General features: G+C 42.8%; 1 protein-coding gene across 15 annotated transcripts in view; it reads left to right on the top strand.

The window, feature by feature from the left end:
- The window catches only part of DAB1 (DAB adaptor protein 1), a 477,594-nt gene that overhangs the window by 305,492 nt on the left and 156,235 nt on the right, over positions 1 to 15,867 (top strand). For 4 of the 15 annotated variants that reach the window (XM_057409293.1, XM_057409289.1, XM_057409288.1 and 1 more), the window contains exon 1: positions 226 to 465. The exons of 3 other annotated variants lie outside the window; for them this stretch is intronic. In XM_057409293.1, coding sequence (XP_057265276.1) covers positions 381 to 465 — 85 coding nt within the window. In that variant the 5' untranslated portion in view covers positions 226 to 380. Of the gene's footprint in view, positions 1 to 224; positions 466 to 15,867 lie in introns of those variants that run through there. 8 more of the 15 variants (XM_057409285.1, XM_057409276.1, XM_057409275.1 and 5 more) reach the window with 5 other exon arrangements.

The raw sequence follows: 15,867 nt of genomic DNA, 5'->3' as shown, positions 1-15,867 counted from the left end.
CCCCTTCCACCGGCACCGCCGCACTGCCGCTGCCTCGGGGGCCCGCTCCCTCTCACCGGGGCTGCCCCGGAGGCGGGTGACAGGCTGGAGGCGAGCGGGCGAGACGTGTGTCCCCCTTCTGCCCCGCCCGGAGCGGGGAGAGCCCAGCCGGCCCCCCCTTCCTCATCCCCTTCTCCCTGCCCACCCGCTCCAACGGCGCCGAGACCCCCAGCCCTGCGAGAGGAGGAGGAGGAGGAGGAGGAGGAGACCGACCCCTCAGCAGCAGCTTTCCTCCGCCACACAGCTCCCTTTTTCCCCTCCCTCTGGCCTCAGCGCCACACTGGCGGGGGCCGGAGAGGGCAGGCGACGCGGGAAGGCGGCTCTCCCAGCATGGACGAGCCATGTGTATCCTAAGGAATAACAGCAGCTGCTGCGCCCACGATGGGGAGCAGAGGAATGCAAGGAGGAGAGGGCTCGCTGGGGCAGGTGAGGGCGCCGGCTCCCTTCTCCCTTCGGCGGACGGGGGTGTTGCGGGGCGGGCGGCTGCGCCCCGGGGTGCTCCCTCCAGTGAGAGGGAACCCGCAGCAGGCATGGGAAGGCATCTGCTCTCCGGAGGAAGTTTTGGGCTGCCCGTCCTCCCCCCGCTACCTCCCGTTCTCTCCCGTCACCCGGAGGGGAAGAACGGGCTGAATTCAGCGAGTCGCGGGAACTTGCCGGTGTGGAGGGGAGCGGGGTGCGCGGCTTTCCGCGGGGCACAGGCGGCTTCTCGCAGCCCCCCTCAGCCCGGACGCTCCATCCCCTGGAGTCAAAAGATCAGAGAGGGACCCACAGCCGCGGGATTCCCCCCGGCTGTGAGAGCCGAGCAGTGCCGGGGGTCCGGCACTGCTCCGCGGGCTGGGCGTGCAGCCGCTCCGCGTTCAGAGGTTCCAGCCGCTGCCCAAGCGCCGGTTGCACCTTCGGCTGCGGCCGCTTCCCGCAACGCGGTGCGGGGGGAAGGCGGCCCCGCCGCCGTGCAGGGAGGCAGCCCGGCCCCCGGGGCAGGGAGGGGGCCCGCCGGCTGCTCGGCTGCGCCGTCGCTGCCTTCCCCGGGAAGGTGCAGCAGGGACGGGAGACGCCGCGCAGAGGAGCGGAGGGGAAATGGCGCCTGGAGCGGAGGGGCCGCGGGCCGAGGGGGGAGATCTTGGGGCCGAGCCTGCCCTCCCGAGCCGGGAGCTCCTCGGTGCTCGGCCCCAGCACCTCCGCGGGAACCCCTAGGGCTTTTCCTTCGCAGCTGTGTGCGTTGAAGGGGCTGGGTGTAAAGCGAAGAGTTGCGTTCCGGCGTGCCGTGCGTTCGCATAGCTCGCCTTTACTTCGGAAAAGAACCCCGCAAACAAACAAACCCCAGTGTTGAGCTGAATGGTTTGGGTGCTTTTTGTGCTTGTGCACGGCCACCGCGTCACTAGGAACTGCTGAACAGAGACCCTTGCATTGGTTAAAGTTGAAAATGCATCGCTCCTCGGCTGCCGTCCGTGGGAAGATGCGCACGGGACCGCTGCCAGGCTGGAACAGGGCAGCCTGACAGATTCCACCGGGATGGAAACTCTCCAGGAGCCAAGGCCACCGCTGCCTTTTGGGTTTTGCAGGGTGTTTCACACAGTGGCAGCTCATATTCCTGACCGGCACGTTCGAAATGCCTCTATGAATGGTAAAGTAGTGAGGTGGGAACTTGGTCCGCTGTTCATCCGAACAGTAAATAACAATGCTTGTTTCTGCCTTGGACAGTCGTAGAGATTGCAGATGAATGGAAACTTTTTAATTTCCCAATGGACTTGTGTTTTATTGTACATTTCAAACCCCTTAAGTTGATTTTTAGGTCTTTCCCCAAAGTACTTTTAAAAGCAAACTCCTTGGAACTCTTTGCCATTTGTCTAAAATCTGAATGCATGTCTGAAGCATTTAATCATGTTTATTGTTTTCAGCCACTCAAACGGAATAAAAATTACTTATCGTTGATGAAGCTTATCTCGCAAGCTGTTTCACAGTATGTTTCCGTTGCAAGACACAGGGCTGTGTTAAGCTACTGATGATGACTGTATTGTTTATTGTTCTTTCATTCTCCACCCTACCCCCCCCCCATAACGCCAGAATCAATCTGTTCCTTAATACTGTACTCAGAAATAATGGAAGAGCGAGTTTTCACCGGTTAGTTTGATATTTCCACTCGTATCTGAGATTTATATCTTTTATATTTGCTCTTAAGCTGTTTTTCATTGAGTGTGCAGAAGGCAGCTGATGTATTAAAGAAAGAGTTAAGGCACAGAGCTAAAAGGCACTTTTCAAACTCTTGAAATGAAACTGTAGGTGGAATTAGTGCTGGATTCATGGACATCGTTTATTTCTTTAGCCATACATGTAACACCTTCCTAAACCGTAAAATTCCTGTTCCTTTGTTATTACCACTTTGTTTCATTACACATTTAAAACACACTATTCACATGTGTCTGAAAGTTCAGGTTTATTGTTTGGTGTGTTTTGATACAGATGCTGATCTCGGACTGCACTTCATGGATGGCTTTGCTGTACTTTTAACAGTGTCTCGGCACAGTGATGGAAGACACCATCATGTTTTCTTGTAGTATTACCTTTGGGACTTTAGTGACTGCACACATCAGTGGTTTCATCTTGGGAGGATTGAAATTGATTTTCTTTTTTCTTTGGTTGGTTGTTTCTTTTTTTAGCTCAGCTGGTGAAAGACCCTGTGTATGTCCTTTGACCTGTGGCCTCACATGATGAAGTGACACCAACAGTGGAGGATGCAGACTTGAAATAGGTGCTGCTAAGGCTTCAAAAGGAGAGGGACCAGAACAAACACGTTGTCCTAGTGATCAGCCTGCTTGGTTCTTTGGGCAAGGCATAGTTTCTTAAATACACTTTGGAAGACCCCTGCATAGATGTGTAAACAGCCCAAGCTGCCCAGTTAAACATTGGCTAGATGGGAGAACCTCTATTTTTGCAGTTGTTTGCATTTAAAATTGATAGCAAATACTAATAAAGAGGACCAAGATTTTCTAGACTTTATAGTTCAAATTAACTTTCCCAGTCAATATTTAGTCAATGTCTCGATGGTGAAAGTTAACTGTCCAAGTCAATGTTTAGTCAAGGTAATGACTTGAGTTTTATAAACACTGCCCAAGAATTCTTGCAAAATTCATCAGAGTTGCTGGATCACAATATGTTTACTCATAGCCAATTAGTTAGGAATAAAAGTACTTGGTCTCTCATGTGTCCAGGACTATTTGGTATTATTTCAGCAGCGCTTGCCTTCAGGCCTACTTTGACTTCATCCTTACAGTTCTGCCTTTAAAACATTTATCTGCCTCGTGGATTTGTGCGATAAAATAAGTCAAAATAAGTGCTGTCCTGTTCTTATGGATAGGAAGGTGAGGTGCAAAGATATCAGGTGCTGGCTTCCAAAAGGAAGTGTAAAACCTTGCAACGTGTAGTGCAGCAGCAGTGTTTATGTATGTAGTCCCAAGGAAGTCTTTGAGGGGTATATACTGGGCACCCAGCTCCTCCTGCAGTGTGCAGGAAGAGGAGGGCACTTCTGATAAAGCAATCATTAGGTAAAATATGAAAACAGTTTTGGTGTCTGGAGCAAACAATGATGAAATTGAGTGTTTTGATATTGGTACTTAGAGTGCAAGATTGAGGCACCTGGGAAAGAGTTGGAAATCTTTATTGCAATTCTTCCTTTCTTGGGGTCGAACCAGGATCTTCATTCTTCCAGGTTGTCACTTAAGTCTCTTAGATGCTAAAATCAGAGTCTGGACTTCAATTGTGGCAGTGTTTTTTTTTCTTACTTTCTTTTTTTTCTTTTTAATTATAATTGTACCACTTGCAAATGCATTCCTTGGCATTACATGGGTATTAGAGTAGATATTCATTAGGATTTTACTAATCTGAACCTCAAGTGCTGTTCTGCAAATTTGCCAGCCTTTGTACGGGGGTGCTTGACTTTATCTGCTGCACTGTTTTATTAGGAGTATTTTGATACAGTAGAATGAAAAGCATATATCCTAAACCAGGTAATTAATCAGATTTAAACATTTTAATTTTCATACTTTGACATGTCAAAGAGAGCCTGCAACTGTATTTTGCCCTTAACACTGGTTTTCGCCCAGTTTAGCTACAGTAAAATTGCATTTCATGGTTGTGGTTTAAGAATTTAGTCCACGAATCAGTCTTCCATTTCTGTTTAAGGGCAGCAGAATTGTCACAACTTAGAAGTGAGGCAACCCAACACTGCGAGTTACAGGACGGCTACCACGTTACTGTGCGCAACCTCATCTGGGTGTCTAATCTTACACAGCCCTCTAACACATGTTCAGGTGTTACAGTGATGAGCAGCGTTCACTGGCTTTAACTGTGCAATATGGATCTTTCCATTCTTCTTTTTGTTGCTAGACCAATTGAAAGCTCCTTTCAAACACTGTAAGAACTTGTGTGAAAAGGGTTGTAGTGAAAAGCCCTTCACCGTGTCTTATTTTCAGTGTTTAAGTCACACACACACTCGCTCTGTCACAACCTGCCAGCATGAGCCTTGCTGGTTACTGTGGATTCTGCACAACCTATTTTCGGTGGTGGATCTTTCGCAAGATGTGTGCCACTTTGCAGAATAAGATGAGAGAGACCTGTCAGCTTTTGTTTCTTAATCAGTATATTGCTTCTTGAGGAGGAAGAGTGAAGCTCATACCCTGGAATGACCATCTGTGGACAGCCGTATGCTGTCATGTCCCCAAATGTGGGAGAAGCATCTATCCAAGACCTCAGCTGTGTGTCCTAACCAAATCCACCCACAGTCAAGCAACAGGGATGCTGAAGGGCTAAGTTGTCACATCTTGCTCTCACTCAGTCCTCCTCTTAGATACGTGAAGTAGTTGACGCGGTCTTACAGCCCTTGGGGGTGTGATGCTTTACTTTAGCTGCTTATAGAATCAGAACAGATGATAACTGTGTGGAAGCTTTTAAAAATACAGTGTTCCTGAGCAGGAGAGGCCTGCCAGGGAGCAGGCTCAGGTCAGTTTCTAGCCTGTAATCCTTTGCACTCTGTATGGATAGTGCTTCTCCTGTCATTCCCTTACTGTTGGTTTAATGAGAGTGAACAAATTGTTATTTTTCTTAAAGATATGGTCAATGTAAAAAGAAATAAAAATAGGTAGTTTAATATCTAAGTACACAAAACACTTTTTTTTCTGTATTGAATTTTCTGTATCTCCATGTATATGTTATATATATGCAAAGATTTATTAGCTGCTGCTCTTATCATAAAGATTTCTCAGGTCTACAGATATTGTGAAGCAGTTACGCTATCCCCCCCCCAAATAGTGATTACTCTTGTGGGTAAAAGAACATCAGTTTCTTGAGAGTCTTTACAATTCCCCAAGCCTGAAGGCAAATGAATAGAAATTTAGTGGACCACCTAGTTCTTGACACAGAATTCTCTGAAGAGGAGTCTGACCTAATTTATATTGTATTGAATCAAATAATCCTATCATGCATATGTGCTTGCCATTTTGTTTCCTTTTAGCAGGCATATTGCTGTCTTGCAAAAAGTTCGGATTTAGATGTCCCTGTGGTTTTAGGAGGTGCTTTTCCTCGGTGAGTCGTTACTGGAAAATTACATTTAGAGGACATCTGTGAAAAGGCATCCAATCAAGACACAATACTAAAGCTGATAGAATTATTCATACCTGAATGTGAGTGTATCATTGTTTGGTACTGAGGGTAATCAAGAGTCCTCTAGTACAAAGTCTTGCCATTATTACTAAAGATGGAGCTGGAATCTCCCCAAAACGTTATTTTTTAGCAAAAAACAGTATAAATACCTTCAGCAGCAGTGTAATAGGGATATTGGTGGGTGTGCCTTGCTGTGGGTGATTGCTGCATTTCATCTTCACAGGGTTGCTGATGATAAGTGGTACTGAATGTGTTTGTTGGGGCCAGCGTGCTTTGAAGCTAACTGGGAGTTGATTATTATCCAGGCTTTTTAAAGCAATTCGTGGTGTGCAGATCCCCTTTTTTGGTGCTATTCTCTACGTATCAGGACTCATCAGTCTATCGGTGTTAGTTCCCAGGATACACTCTGAAGCTTATCAGTTGGTTCCTGTTTTGGAAAAGAACTTTTTAAACCTGCACAGTTTTATTCTTGGAAAGCTTAGGACGGTTGTGAGGCTGCAGAAATTGAAGATCATAGCAATTGCAACCTGAAGATACTCCTTTGCTTTCAGAGTGAATAGGTACCCTTGCTGCAGGACTCTTACACTTACTCAGTGTCAGGGGGGTTTTGCTTCATCTCTTTTGACAAGACTTGCTTTTTCCCTTAAAAGTGTGTCTTTTTTAAAATGCAGCGTTTAAAACCTTTTGGCTTGCCAGTTACAGATTGTTTTCCCCTCCACTTTCATTTTAGGAGAGCTGAGCATAAACGCCTCTTTAGACCTGATGAGTGATCAGCGAGTTAATAGGTTTGACAGTTGCTGGGTACCAGGTGACTCTTCTTGTTTTAGGTCTGTGCAAATAAGCAAGGTTTTACTTCTTTTCCAGCTGTGGAGCAAATTGTATGAGGTTACACTTTCCTTGGGCTGCGTGTGGTCAGCACGAGAGATGGAACAGAATAATGCACTTTATAGTCTTCTTAACCCATGTAAATGATAATCGAACCCAAACGAGGTTCTTTAATGGATACTTTCCTAATTCTCACAGTGCCACATGGGTACAGTTCTTTTCTTCCGGCTAAGATTCACAATATACTTAACTAGGAAGAAAATCCACAACCTGACGATGAGCAGTTATGAAAAAGTTAAAACAATTTTTAATAAATAGAAAAGCCACGCATACTGAACAATAATGCGCATTAAGAATATAGGTTGATGTAACTGCTGTTGGTTAAAAGTTGACTCACTAATGCACAGCATAAAGTAGCTTCTTAAACATATGGCTGCCTTAGTTGTACGTACCAAAAATAATTTCATCAATCGATTGAAATATTTAAATGAGATTATTGACATTTGTAGCTTCACATTTAGAATCTGGAAATGCGAAGGCTTTAAGTATGCCCACTTGAAAACGAAGAACTTTAATTACTTGGTAATCCAATTAATGCTATGCACACTTCTTATTTTTTCTTTTACGTAACTCTTTTCTAACCTACTGGCAGATTGGTTGCTTAAAGAACAGTAGGCATCAGATTGGTTGTTTCTCACCCTTAAGGCTCATACACTTCTTTTTAATGCTTGAAATAACTGAGGGGGAAAATGTGGGTGATCTCTGTACATCATAGAAAAAAGTTACATTTCTGTTCTAGTTACTTGAGATGCAGCTTTTAATAGACTATGTTAAAATGGCAAAGACAGAAAGCACTTAAACTTATTTAATTTATTCAGGTGTCTCAAATAGTTCCTGAGACCAAGCCAGAATCATAGAACCATAGAGTAATTAGCGTTGGAAAGGACCTGAAGATCCTCCAGTTCCAACCCCCTGCCATGGGCAGGGACACCTCACACTAAACCATGTCACCCAAGGCTCTGTCCATCCTGGCCTTGAACACTGCCAGGGATGGAGCACTCACAACCTCCCTGGGTAACCCATTCCAGTGCCTCACCATCCTTACTGGAAAGAACTTCTTCCTTATATCCAATCTAAACTTCCCCTGTTTAAGCTTAAACCCATACCCCTTGTGCTATCACTACAGTCCCTGATGAAGAGCTCCTCTCCAGCATCCTTGTAGCCCCCTTCAGATACTGGAAGGCTGCTCTGAGGTCTCCACGCAGCCTTCTCTTCTCCAGGCTGAATGAAGAGATCCAAGCCGGCAGGATTCAGTGCTCATGCAGAAGCAGACAGTGTGCTAGTAATCTGACAGCGTTTCCAGGACCTGTCAGTCTCTGCCTGGAGACTGGCCGTAACAGTTCAGTTGGCATGTGCTTTTTGCCAGCTTAACATGTAGTAGGTCACATGAGTTGTGTCCTTATCTGGTTCATACCTTTCCTTTGATTCTCTCTCACAGTAATCTGTCAGGATTGATGGGAGGGAAGAGAAACTTTCTCTGTGTTTAGGATGGTGGGTATTGTAACAGGTAGTCAGCATCTATGAAGAATTTCAGTCTTTTTGGTTTCCTTGTATAGCCTTTACTAATCAGATAATTTTTAATATATATTCTGCTTGTGGCTGTGGTGATGCAGGAGATTCTGCTTCCTTGATCTTTACTAGCTCTTTAAGTTAATGGTAACGGGCTGCCAGTGCACTGATAACTTGGACTTCAGCATATTGCTGTAAGAGAGAATTCAAGGCTGGAATTTCCAGCCACCTACATGATTAAACCAAGCATAAAGGTAATTAGGTAAAAAGCAAAATAGTTTTAAACTTTAATGCGGTCCAGCAGATAATCAGGCAATTGCAGTGCTCTTTAGTTCATCAACAGTAACCGTGGTGAATATTTTATTAATCTTTCAATTTTCTTTTTCATTCCTTTATGTAGCAAAATACCCAGTTAGTTTTATTGTTACTGCCTTTTATGTCAGTCTTCTTCAAGCTCTGAGGCATATTAGCAAATTCAAACCTTTTAATGGCAAGATTAGATGACCTGTTAGGTGTTCGTGTCTTAACTGTAGCAGCTCTACCACTAATATCAAGGGCCTTCCCAGCAGATGGATATATTTCCCCCTCCTTTTTCAACATAATAAAGGATTTTCTTCCCTAAATGTGCATACATTTTTAAACTTGGCCAATGTACCTCAGTAACATCATCTGAAAATGTTAATGCTCCTGTTCATTGTTTTAGTACACCTGGTAGTTGATTGAGACAAAGGCACCCCCTCCTTTTTAATTACACTATAATTAATACAAAACAAATCAACAGGAAGAGCTGCTTTGCACAGCGTGTTGGCAGTTTGCTCAAGTTTAAAAACAGTAAAGAAACATCAGTGGGTTTAATAAAGGTTATTTTATGGTGGGTTTCCTTTGTTCTGAAGTAATTAAATCTCACGTTATGGCTTCAGGACAGTTTTCCGCCCACCATCCCCGTGTGATGGTTTTCATATATTCAGGCCCATTTTTCTTCCTTCTGTAAACAAGAGAAATAAAATCTTTGAGAAGTCCTAAAGAGGATAACAAATTGAATTGACCACTTACTGTTCCTGGCACTCAGATTTTATGATCCTTAGCTCCCTAGTGCTTGATCGAGCTATTCAAAAGCACTGTGTGAGAGTTACAGCTGATGAAATTTGGTAAAGTTCTTTCCAATGGGAAGAACTACACTGATTTACATCAAATGAGGGCTTGTCCGCTGTTGCTATGTTACGTGTGTAGGAAATGCTAATTGATTTTGGTGCACACAGATCCTCAGAGAAAAGTGAGAATTGTTATTGAGCGAATCCCACTGTGCCAAGCTTTGGTTTCTGGATCTCAGCGCAGGATGGTCCTGGAGAGGACATGAAATCCTCTTTATGCTGCGAAACAACACTGGAAAAATAACTCTGCCACAGCTGCAAAACAGGTCTGAGACTTCAGCACTCCCAGTTTTGGGCTTGACAAAGAGCAGCGAGTGGTTTTCATAACGGAGCTCTGTTTGCAGCTTCAGTCTTTGTGGCAGGGCTGTTGATCAGCAGGTTACTCACTTGCGTTTATCCCTTTTGAGGGTAGCCTTTCTCATGTTTCCTTCTTGCATAATTTATTCTGTTGGGCTCTTGGATAAGGCGAAGAGATGGCAGGGAGAGGACTCTCTATGGGATGGTTCTGTCACTCACTGTTCTTTGTAAAAGAAGCCTAGTTCATTAACTTCTATAAGATGCCCAGTCCTGACAGCTGAAATTTAGGTGAGAAGAATCCTATTCCCAGTCACTGAACTCTAGTTGCCTTGCTTTTTCCAGACAGCAGAAATCCAGGGGAGCGGATCATGTGTTTCAAATGTCAGAATGCTGCTCAAGCCTGTGTAGGCAACTAACTCTGTTCTTTATTGCAAAGAGCATCTTTAGTTCAAAGAACAGATTGCAAGTGACCCGGAAACACTGTGAGTGGCTGATTCCGCTAATCAGTATTTTTAGATGGAACTTTTAGGTCGAGATGGGAAGAAGTGTGCAGTGCAGAGAAGGAAAATAGTACAGGTAAATGTCATTTGTTTTGTGGATCCAGTAACACAAGAATAAATCATCTTGATGAACATGGTGTTAGTATCTGGGAGCGTGTACATAATTTGCACATAAACAATAAGTAAAGAAGCTATAATATTGTCCTGATTTCAGCTGGATAATGTTTATTTCTTTCTAGTAGCCAGTTCAGTGCTGTGGTTTGGGTTTAGTATGAGAACAATGCTGATAGCACACCAATGTTGCAGTTGTTGCTCAGTAATGCTTACCCTAAGTCAGGGGTTTTTCAGCATCTCATGCTCTGCTAGTGAGGGGGGACACAGGAGCAGAAACAGGACGCATGGCCCCAGCTAGCCAAAGGGATATTCCATCCCATAGAACATCATGCCCAGTATGTAAACTGGGGGGAGCTGGCTGGGAGCAGCAGGTCAGTGCTTGGGGACAGGCTGGGCATTGGTTTGTGTGTGGTGAACAATTACATTGGACATCACTTGTCTCATGTTTTATTTCTCTCTCTCTCTCTCTCCTATTATTTGTTGGGGGGGGTTGGAACGGACACGGGACGGGATAGATGGAAGAGGAAGAGGAGCGAGTGAGTGATTGAGTGGCTGTGTGGTACTTAGTTGCTGGCTGGGGTTAAGCTATGACAAGTATCAATTTGAATGTCTGTAATGGACTAACTGAGTTTTGGTTTGTTTTCCTCATTGTGATAGACTATGTTGTATTATCTTTGGCTGCTTCACAGTGGTTTTTAAATTTACCTATTTATTAAAGAGGAGTACTCTTATGGTGAATAATAGGGACTGTATTTTTTTTCATATGTGGACATATATTTTCACGAGAGAGACTTAACTCTGGATTTTTCCAAGACTATCTAGGGTTTGATTTGTTAGGAGAAGGAGGTGTCAAGAAACCCCCAGGAATTGTGCTGGTTTCTAAGCAATTAGGGTATGTATGGTTACTTCTCCAAAAATCAGTCTAGAGATCAGTGTAAAGTTACTGTTCTGTATGCAAACAAACTGGAACCAGGATTCCTGAGGATTCTTTCCCATTTCAGATATGAATATTGCAGGTGTAAGGTAAAAAGAGCAGCTTCAAGTTATAATCATGAAGTAGTAGTTTGTAATAGTTCTCAAGTTTTCACATTAATAAAATGGGAAGAAAGTTCAGCCTGGAGTTAGAGTGTTAACAGAGGCTTTGGTCATTGCTGATGTGGTTCTGTTGGACTGCATCCTTAACCTTGTAGTATCACTGCAAGAGATAAGATGCAGACATGATGATATAGTGTATATTAATCTTGTTAAGTCCTTATGGGAGTCCTAATTGTTCCAGCAATTGCTTGCTGTAAGAAGTTGGCTACATTGGACACATTAATGAGAGCATAGTGCTAAATAGAATGAATTGTGTGTTCAGATGTACTTTAGCTTGTCCTTGCAGAAAGTGGAGAAGATCTTGTCTGCCTGTATAGGGGATGATGTCTGGAGGAACAGCTCCAATGCTTGACAATTAATAATAGCGCTTTCAAGAGAAGCTTTTAGCAGAAGACAAGCAGATATGTTGCAGAGCAGTATGGAGAACAATGTATTTTTTGTGCTGATTCCAGTATATTGAGATCAAATAGCTAATTAATAGGAGACCAATTTATAAGGATGATGCAAGTAGAAGAATAAAGTTCTTCTAAGTATAAATCTGTTGCATATATTCTTTATTGTTGTAATAGAAGCTTGAGAACTAGACATGGGAGACTGAAATACCTTGCAGTTCATAGTAGAATTCACAAAGTGTTTTTTTTTAAAACCAAATTTCCTTTAGATTAAGAATTCTAGTGTAACATTTTGATGAGATGCTTGCAATAACTTGTAATGATTCTTAATGCATCTCTGCCCAGTGATATGAGAAGGAAACGGATAAATCACGGTGCCGCAGCTCAGTATGTCAGCATTGCTGTGGAAAGAGGTTGGAGCTAAAGGAGTTACGGTCACTCATTCTGAGGAGCAAATACTGTGTAAATCTCTACTTCAGGAGGGAGAGGGTCTAACTTACCTGTGGAGCATTGAATTAAGTGCAGGAGAACTGAGTGCTTGCGAGCATAGGAGCCTGGTTGTGGTATGTGCCCGTTTTGCCTGAATGAGTCAAGGATGCTTGTTCTCTTCTTTAAAGACTATTTTAAAGCGTCGGGAAGTGATCTTAATGTATGTTACATATGTAATACATGTGATACATAAAAGCTTTTCTATTAAAGTAGGAATCACTAACAGAATATGTTTTACAGTTTCATAACAATATATCATATTTAGGAAGAGGAACGCTTGACTTTTGGCACCTAGAAATCAGTCTTATTGACCCTTCCACCTCCAAGGTTACCATTTTAAACTTAAAGCAGCCTGTTACATTTGGCCGTTATAGCCTTAGAAGCTGTGTTACAGTGTACCAAATAATACTTCACACATGCAATGTGAAAAACAGCTTAGGAAGGAGTCTCTTTACAGAAAAGAAACAGTTGCTGCTGTAGGTATAATGTGTTCATGCCTAAGGTCTCCGTTTCTAGTCGCTGAGTAATTGTATACTTAACTACGCAGTTGTGAAGCAGTGTAATGGTCTGTTAATAGGCTGTAGTGGGATGCCTTTTAGTTTTGGTGTTATCAAAGGTTTTATCTGCTGGCCCAGTTCTTCAGGAGCATGTGTATATGTAGATGAATATGTTATGTATTCTTCTTCTGAAGAGCCCAGTCTTTTTGTAGTTTGTAGGCTTTTATCTTTCTAGCATTCAAATATCAGACATCAATACCCTCTTGTGCTGATTTTGTTTGCTCACCGATGCTTTTAAGACACTAATACGTTGCTGTCCTGTGTTAAGAATTCTTCTACAGGTTGTATCTTGCTTATTTTGAAGAAGTGGATTTCACAAACTCACAAAGATAGTCCCCTGTAAACCTTTGCAATGACTGTAGGTCAGGCATATGACATTGTAATATGCATTAATAAACATATGCATTGCAATGGAGACTTCAGCCTCTTTCGTATTTGTGGAAGCTTTTCCACGTGTTTCTTCTTTTCTTTTGTTCTTGCATGATTTTCTGGCACCTGTTGATGTTTGAAAGATTTGTCACATTTCCATACATAGATTTGGGTAGAAAACAGCTTCTCTGACATTAACTAATGTCAGCAGTCAGCTTTTCTGGTGTTGATAGGAGATGCTCTTCCTGCCAGTAGGTAATCTTCATATGTTATTGTTAATTCAGTTGTGTATAGGAATGTGATATGGTTTATGTAAAAATTGTCACTTGCCCTTGGTTTTATGCCATAGTAAAACAGACGCTTTCATACTCTAGTTTAATGCTGTTGTTGTGTAGCTGTAAGTCTTACAGACAGGGATTCAGTTTTTCCTTGTACCCAAGTGAGCATTGAGGAAGCTTTTGCTCTGCACAGAAACCTGTAGGCCTGTAAGCTCTGCGTTTCCTTCTGACTTCATTGCTTTCATGCGTCTTGAATGTAGGTAGAAAATGTAGCGCTACTTTCTGAAATGGCCATCATAGCTCTCTAATAGACATTTAGGTCTTTTTTTTCTCTTGTGGCAGAGTTCAAATGTTACATATTAGCAATAATGCTTAAATTGATGAAGTGTAAAACTAGTGAAATGGGTTACAGGGAAAGGAAATGAAAATATTATGAACCATATGCCCTAATTTATGTCATCTTAGAAAATTTGTCTAATGAAATTAAGTGTTTGAAATAATTCAGCTTGCAGTATTCAACAGGAGGCACAGCAGTAATGGTTGGGTGACCTTGCTTTTAACACAGTAAGTAAAATACAACTCCTGTTTTGATTTGGGCGGGGGGAAATAGAGTCACACTGTGTTGAGATCCACGGGCATCATCAAGATCAGATTTTTTTGTCCTGCCTATGGACAGGGTTACACCGCTGGGTTTCATGGAATAGCTGTGGCAGCAGCTTCTGCTGTGATTTTTGTGACCCTAAATAGAGGCAAATGAGATGCATTCTCTTCATGTTAGTTCTTAATCCTAGTTTCCTGGAGTTAGCTCTCCTTTCATCCTTGCTCCTTATCTGAATGCAGCACCTCTCTTACAGACCTCCATTCACTCTAATCTTCCTACTCACTGAAGCCGAGTTTACCTCTTGACTCCCAGACTAAAATCCCAACTCCTCCATTATTAAACAGCAGTTACAAATTCTTCTTTTGTGGTGCTGGTGATACAAGACTTCACATCAAAATCTATTCATCTCTTCTCTGGTCTGATATTTGTACCTTCTGCATTCAAATTCCTCAGCTTGCTGGGTGCTGTAGTGGAAAGAGAAACCTCTTGCTGTCGGTTCTACTGCTTTGTGTAATTTCAGTTCAGAGCAGTTACTATAGGGAGAAGCCCATTTTCCAGGGATGCTTGTAGGGATGTGCATGCACATTTTGGTTCCTTCTGGAGGCTGCAGGGGGTGTGATACTGTACAGGAAAGTGTACTCGTTTCATATAAAGGAGTCATCCCTGGACAAGTGTAAAATCTGATGTTTTTTATTTTAGGTAATTTTGCTTTTCATTTTGGGGGTTGCAATTTTGTAGAGGTTTAGTTTATTTGTTTTGTTGTTTGTTTTTTTTTTTGTTGGGTCTGTTGGGGTTTGGGTTTTTTTTTTTTAGGATTAGCAAGAGAAACATCAGCAATGCGAAGACCAAATCTTACTCCCAGGTTTCAAACTCAGAAAGCTTTTCAAATGTAAGTTCATAGTAATTATTTAACATGGTCAAAACACAAGGTTTTCCTGCAGTCTAAATCTTGGAAGTGATTCAACCCATTCCTCTTCTCTTATGTCCTGGAAATCACCCTGAAGCAGGCATAGATGTGTAAAATTGTAGCCTGAAGAGATAAAAATCTGGCAAAGTTGCAAGCAGTTGAGACTCTTACAGTGGGAAGTGCCAGGCAACCTTAGGGTCCTGCTTTAGCTCGGAGTGGAGAAAACTTAAATAGGTAACTTGTTTTAAGGGATTATTTAGCAAAGTTACTGTTCATAGCAGCATCATAAATAAATTGTTCATCCTTTTCAGTGAAACATGTGACCTGGAGATCAAAGATTTAAGGGGCCATTGGAAGAGTGTGTTGTGTACACTCTGTGTCTGATCATCCGACTGAAACAATCATGGGGAAGCCTCCTGCCTCCTCTCAGCACATGTGACACTGAGTACTTTGAGAGCAAGCATTACAGCTGATGACTCCTGTGAGGTGTAGAGTGCAGAAGTCCTCACTACCAAGAGTCCTGTTGACTCCTGTTGACTGCAAAGAACAGAACTTAAACTGTGCTGGTGTTTGGGTTTTGATGAGAAGAAGAAGATTTGAAGTGTGAGGAAATGAAACCAGCTTGATGAACTCTTACACTTGGGAAGCGATTGAGAGCTTCTGCAGGAGGAGGGATGCAGTACGTGCAGTCACAGCACTGGGGCAGATCCAGATGCCTTGCTTCTTTTACTTGTTTCACAGTTGTGATGCTACCAAACTACCTTGTGGTGATTCAGCTGTGACTTATTTCACAGCAATTGGTATGTCACTAGCAAGAATATGGCAGATGTATCTTCTGCCACATAATACCAGTGTTGACTTTTGACTTCAGTTTTCGGGAGCGTATAAAAGTATCTCCAACTCTGTCTTTTGTATTCAGGGAAATCATAATGGCTATACATTTCTGAATGTATAATGGCTATACATTTCTGAAGCATTTTGCTTGGGTGAATGAGTTTAGGATGGGGTGTTGGAATTTACGGATAGGGA

This window comes from Pezoporus wallicus, unplaced genomic scaffold (assembly GCF_028554395.1).
Source record: "Pezoporus wallicus isolate ANWC-B61680 ecotype Strahan unplaced genomic scaffold, APGP_CSIRO_Pwel_v1 contig_8108, whole genome shotgun sequence".
NCBI lineage: Eukaryota > Metazoa > Chordata > Aves > Psittaciformes > Psittacidae > Pezoporus > Pezoporus wallicus.
Note: the sequence above shows the minus strand (reverse complement) of the source record. Positions and strands in the feature narration are given on the sequence as shown.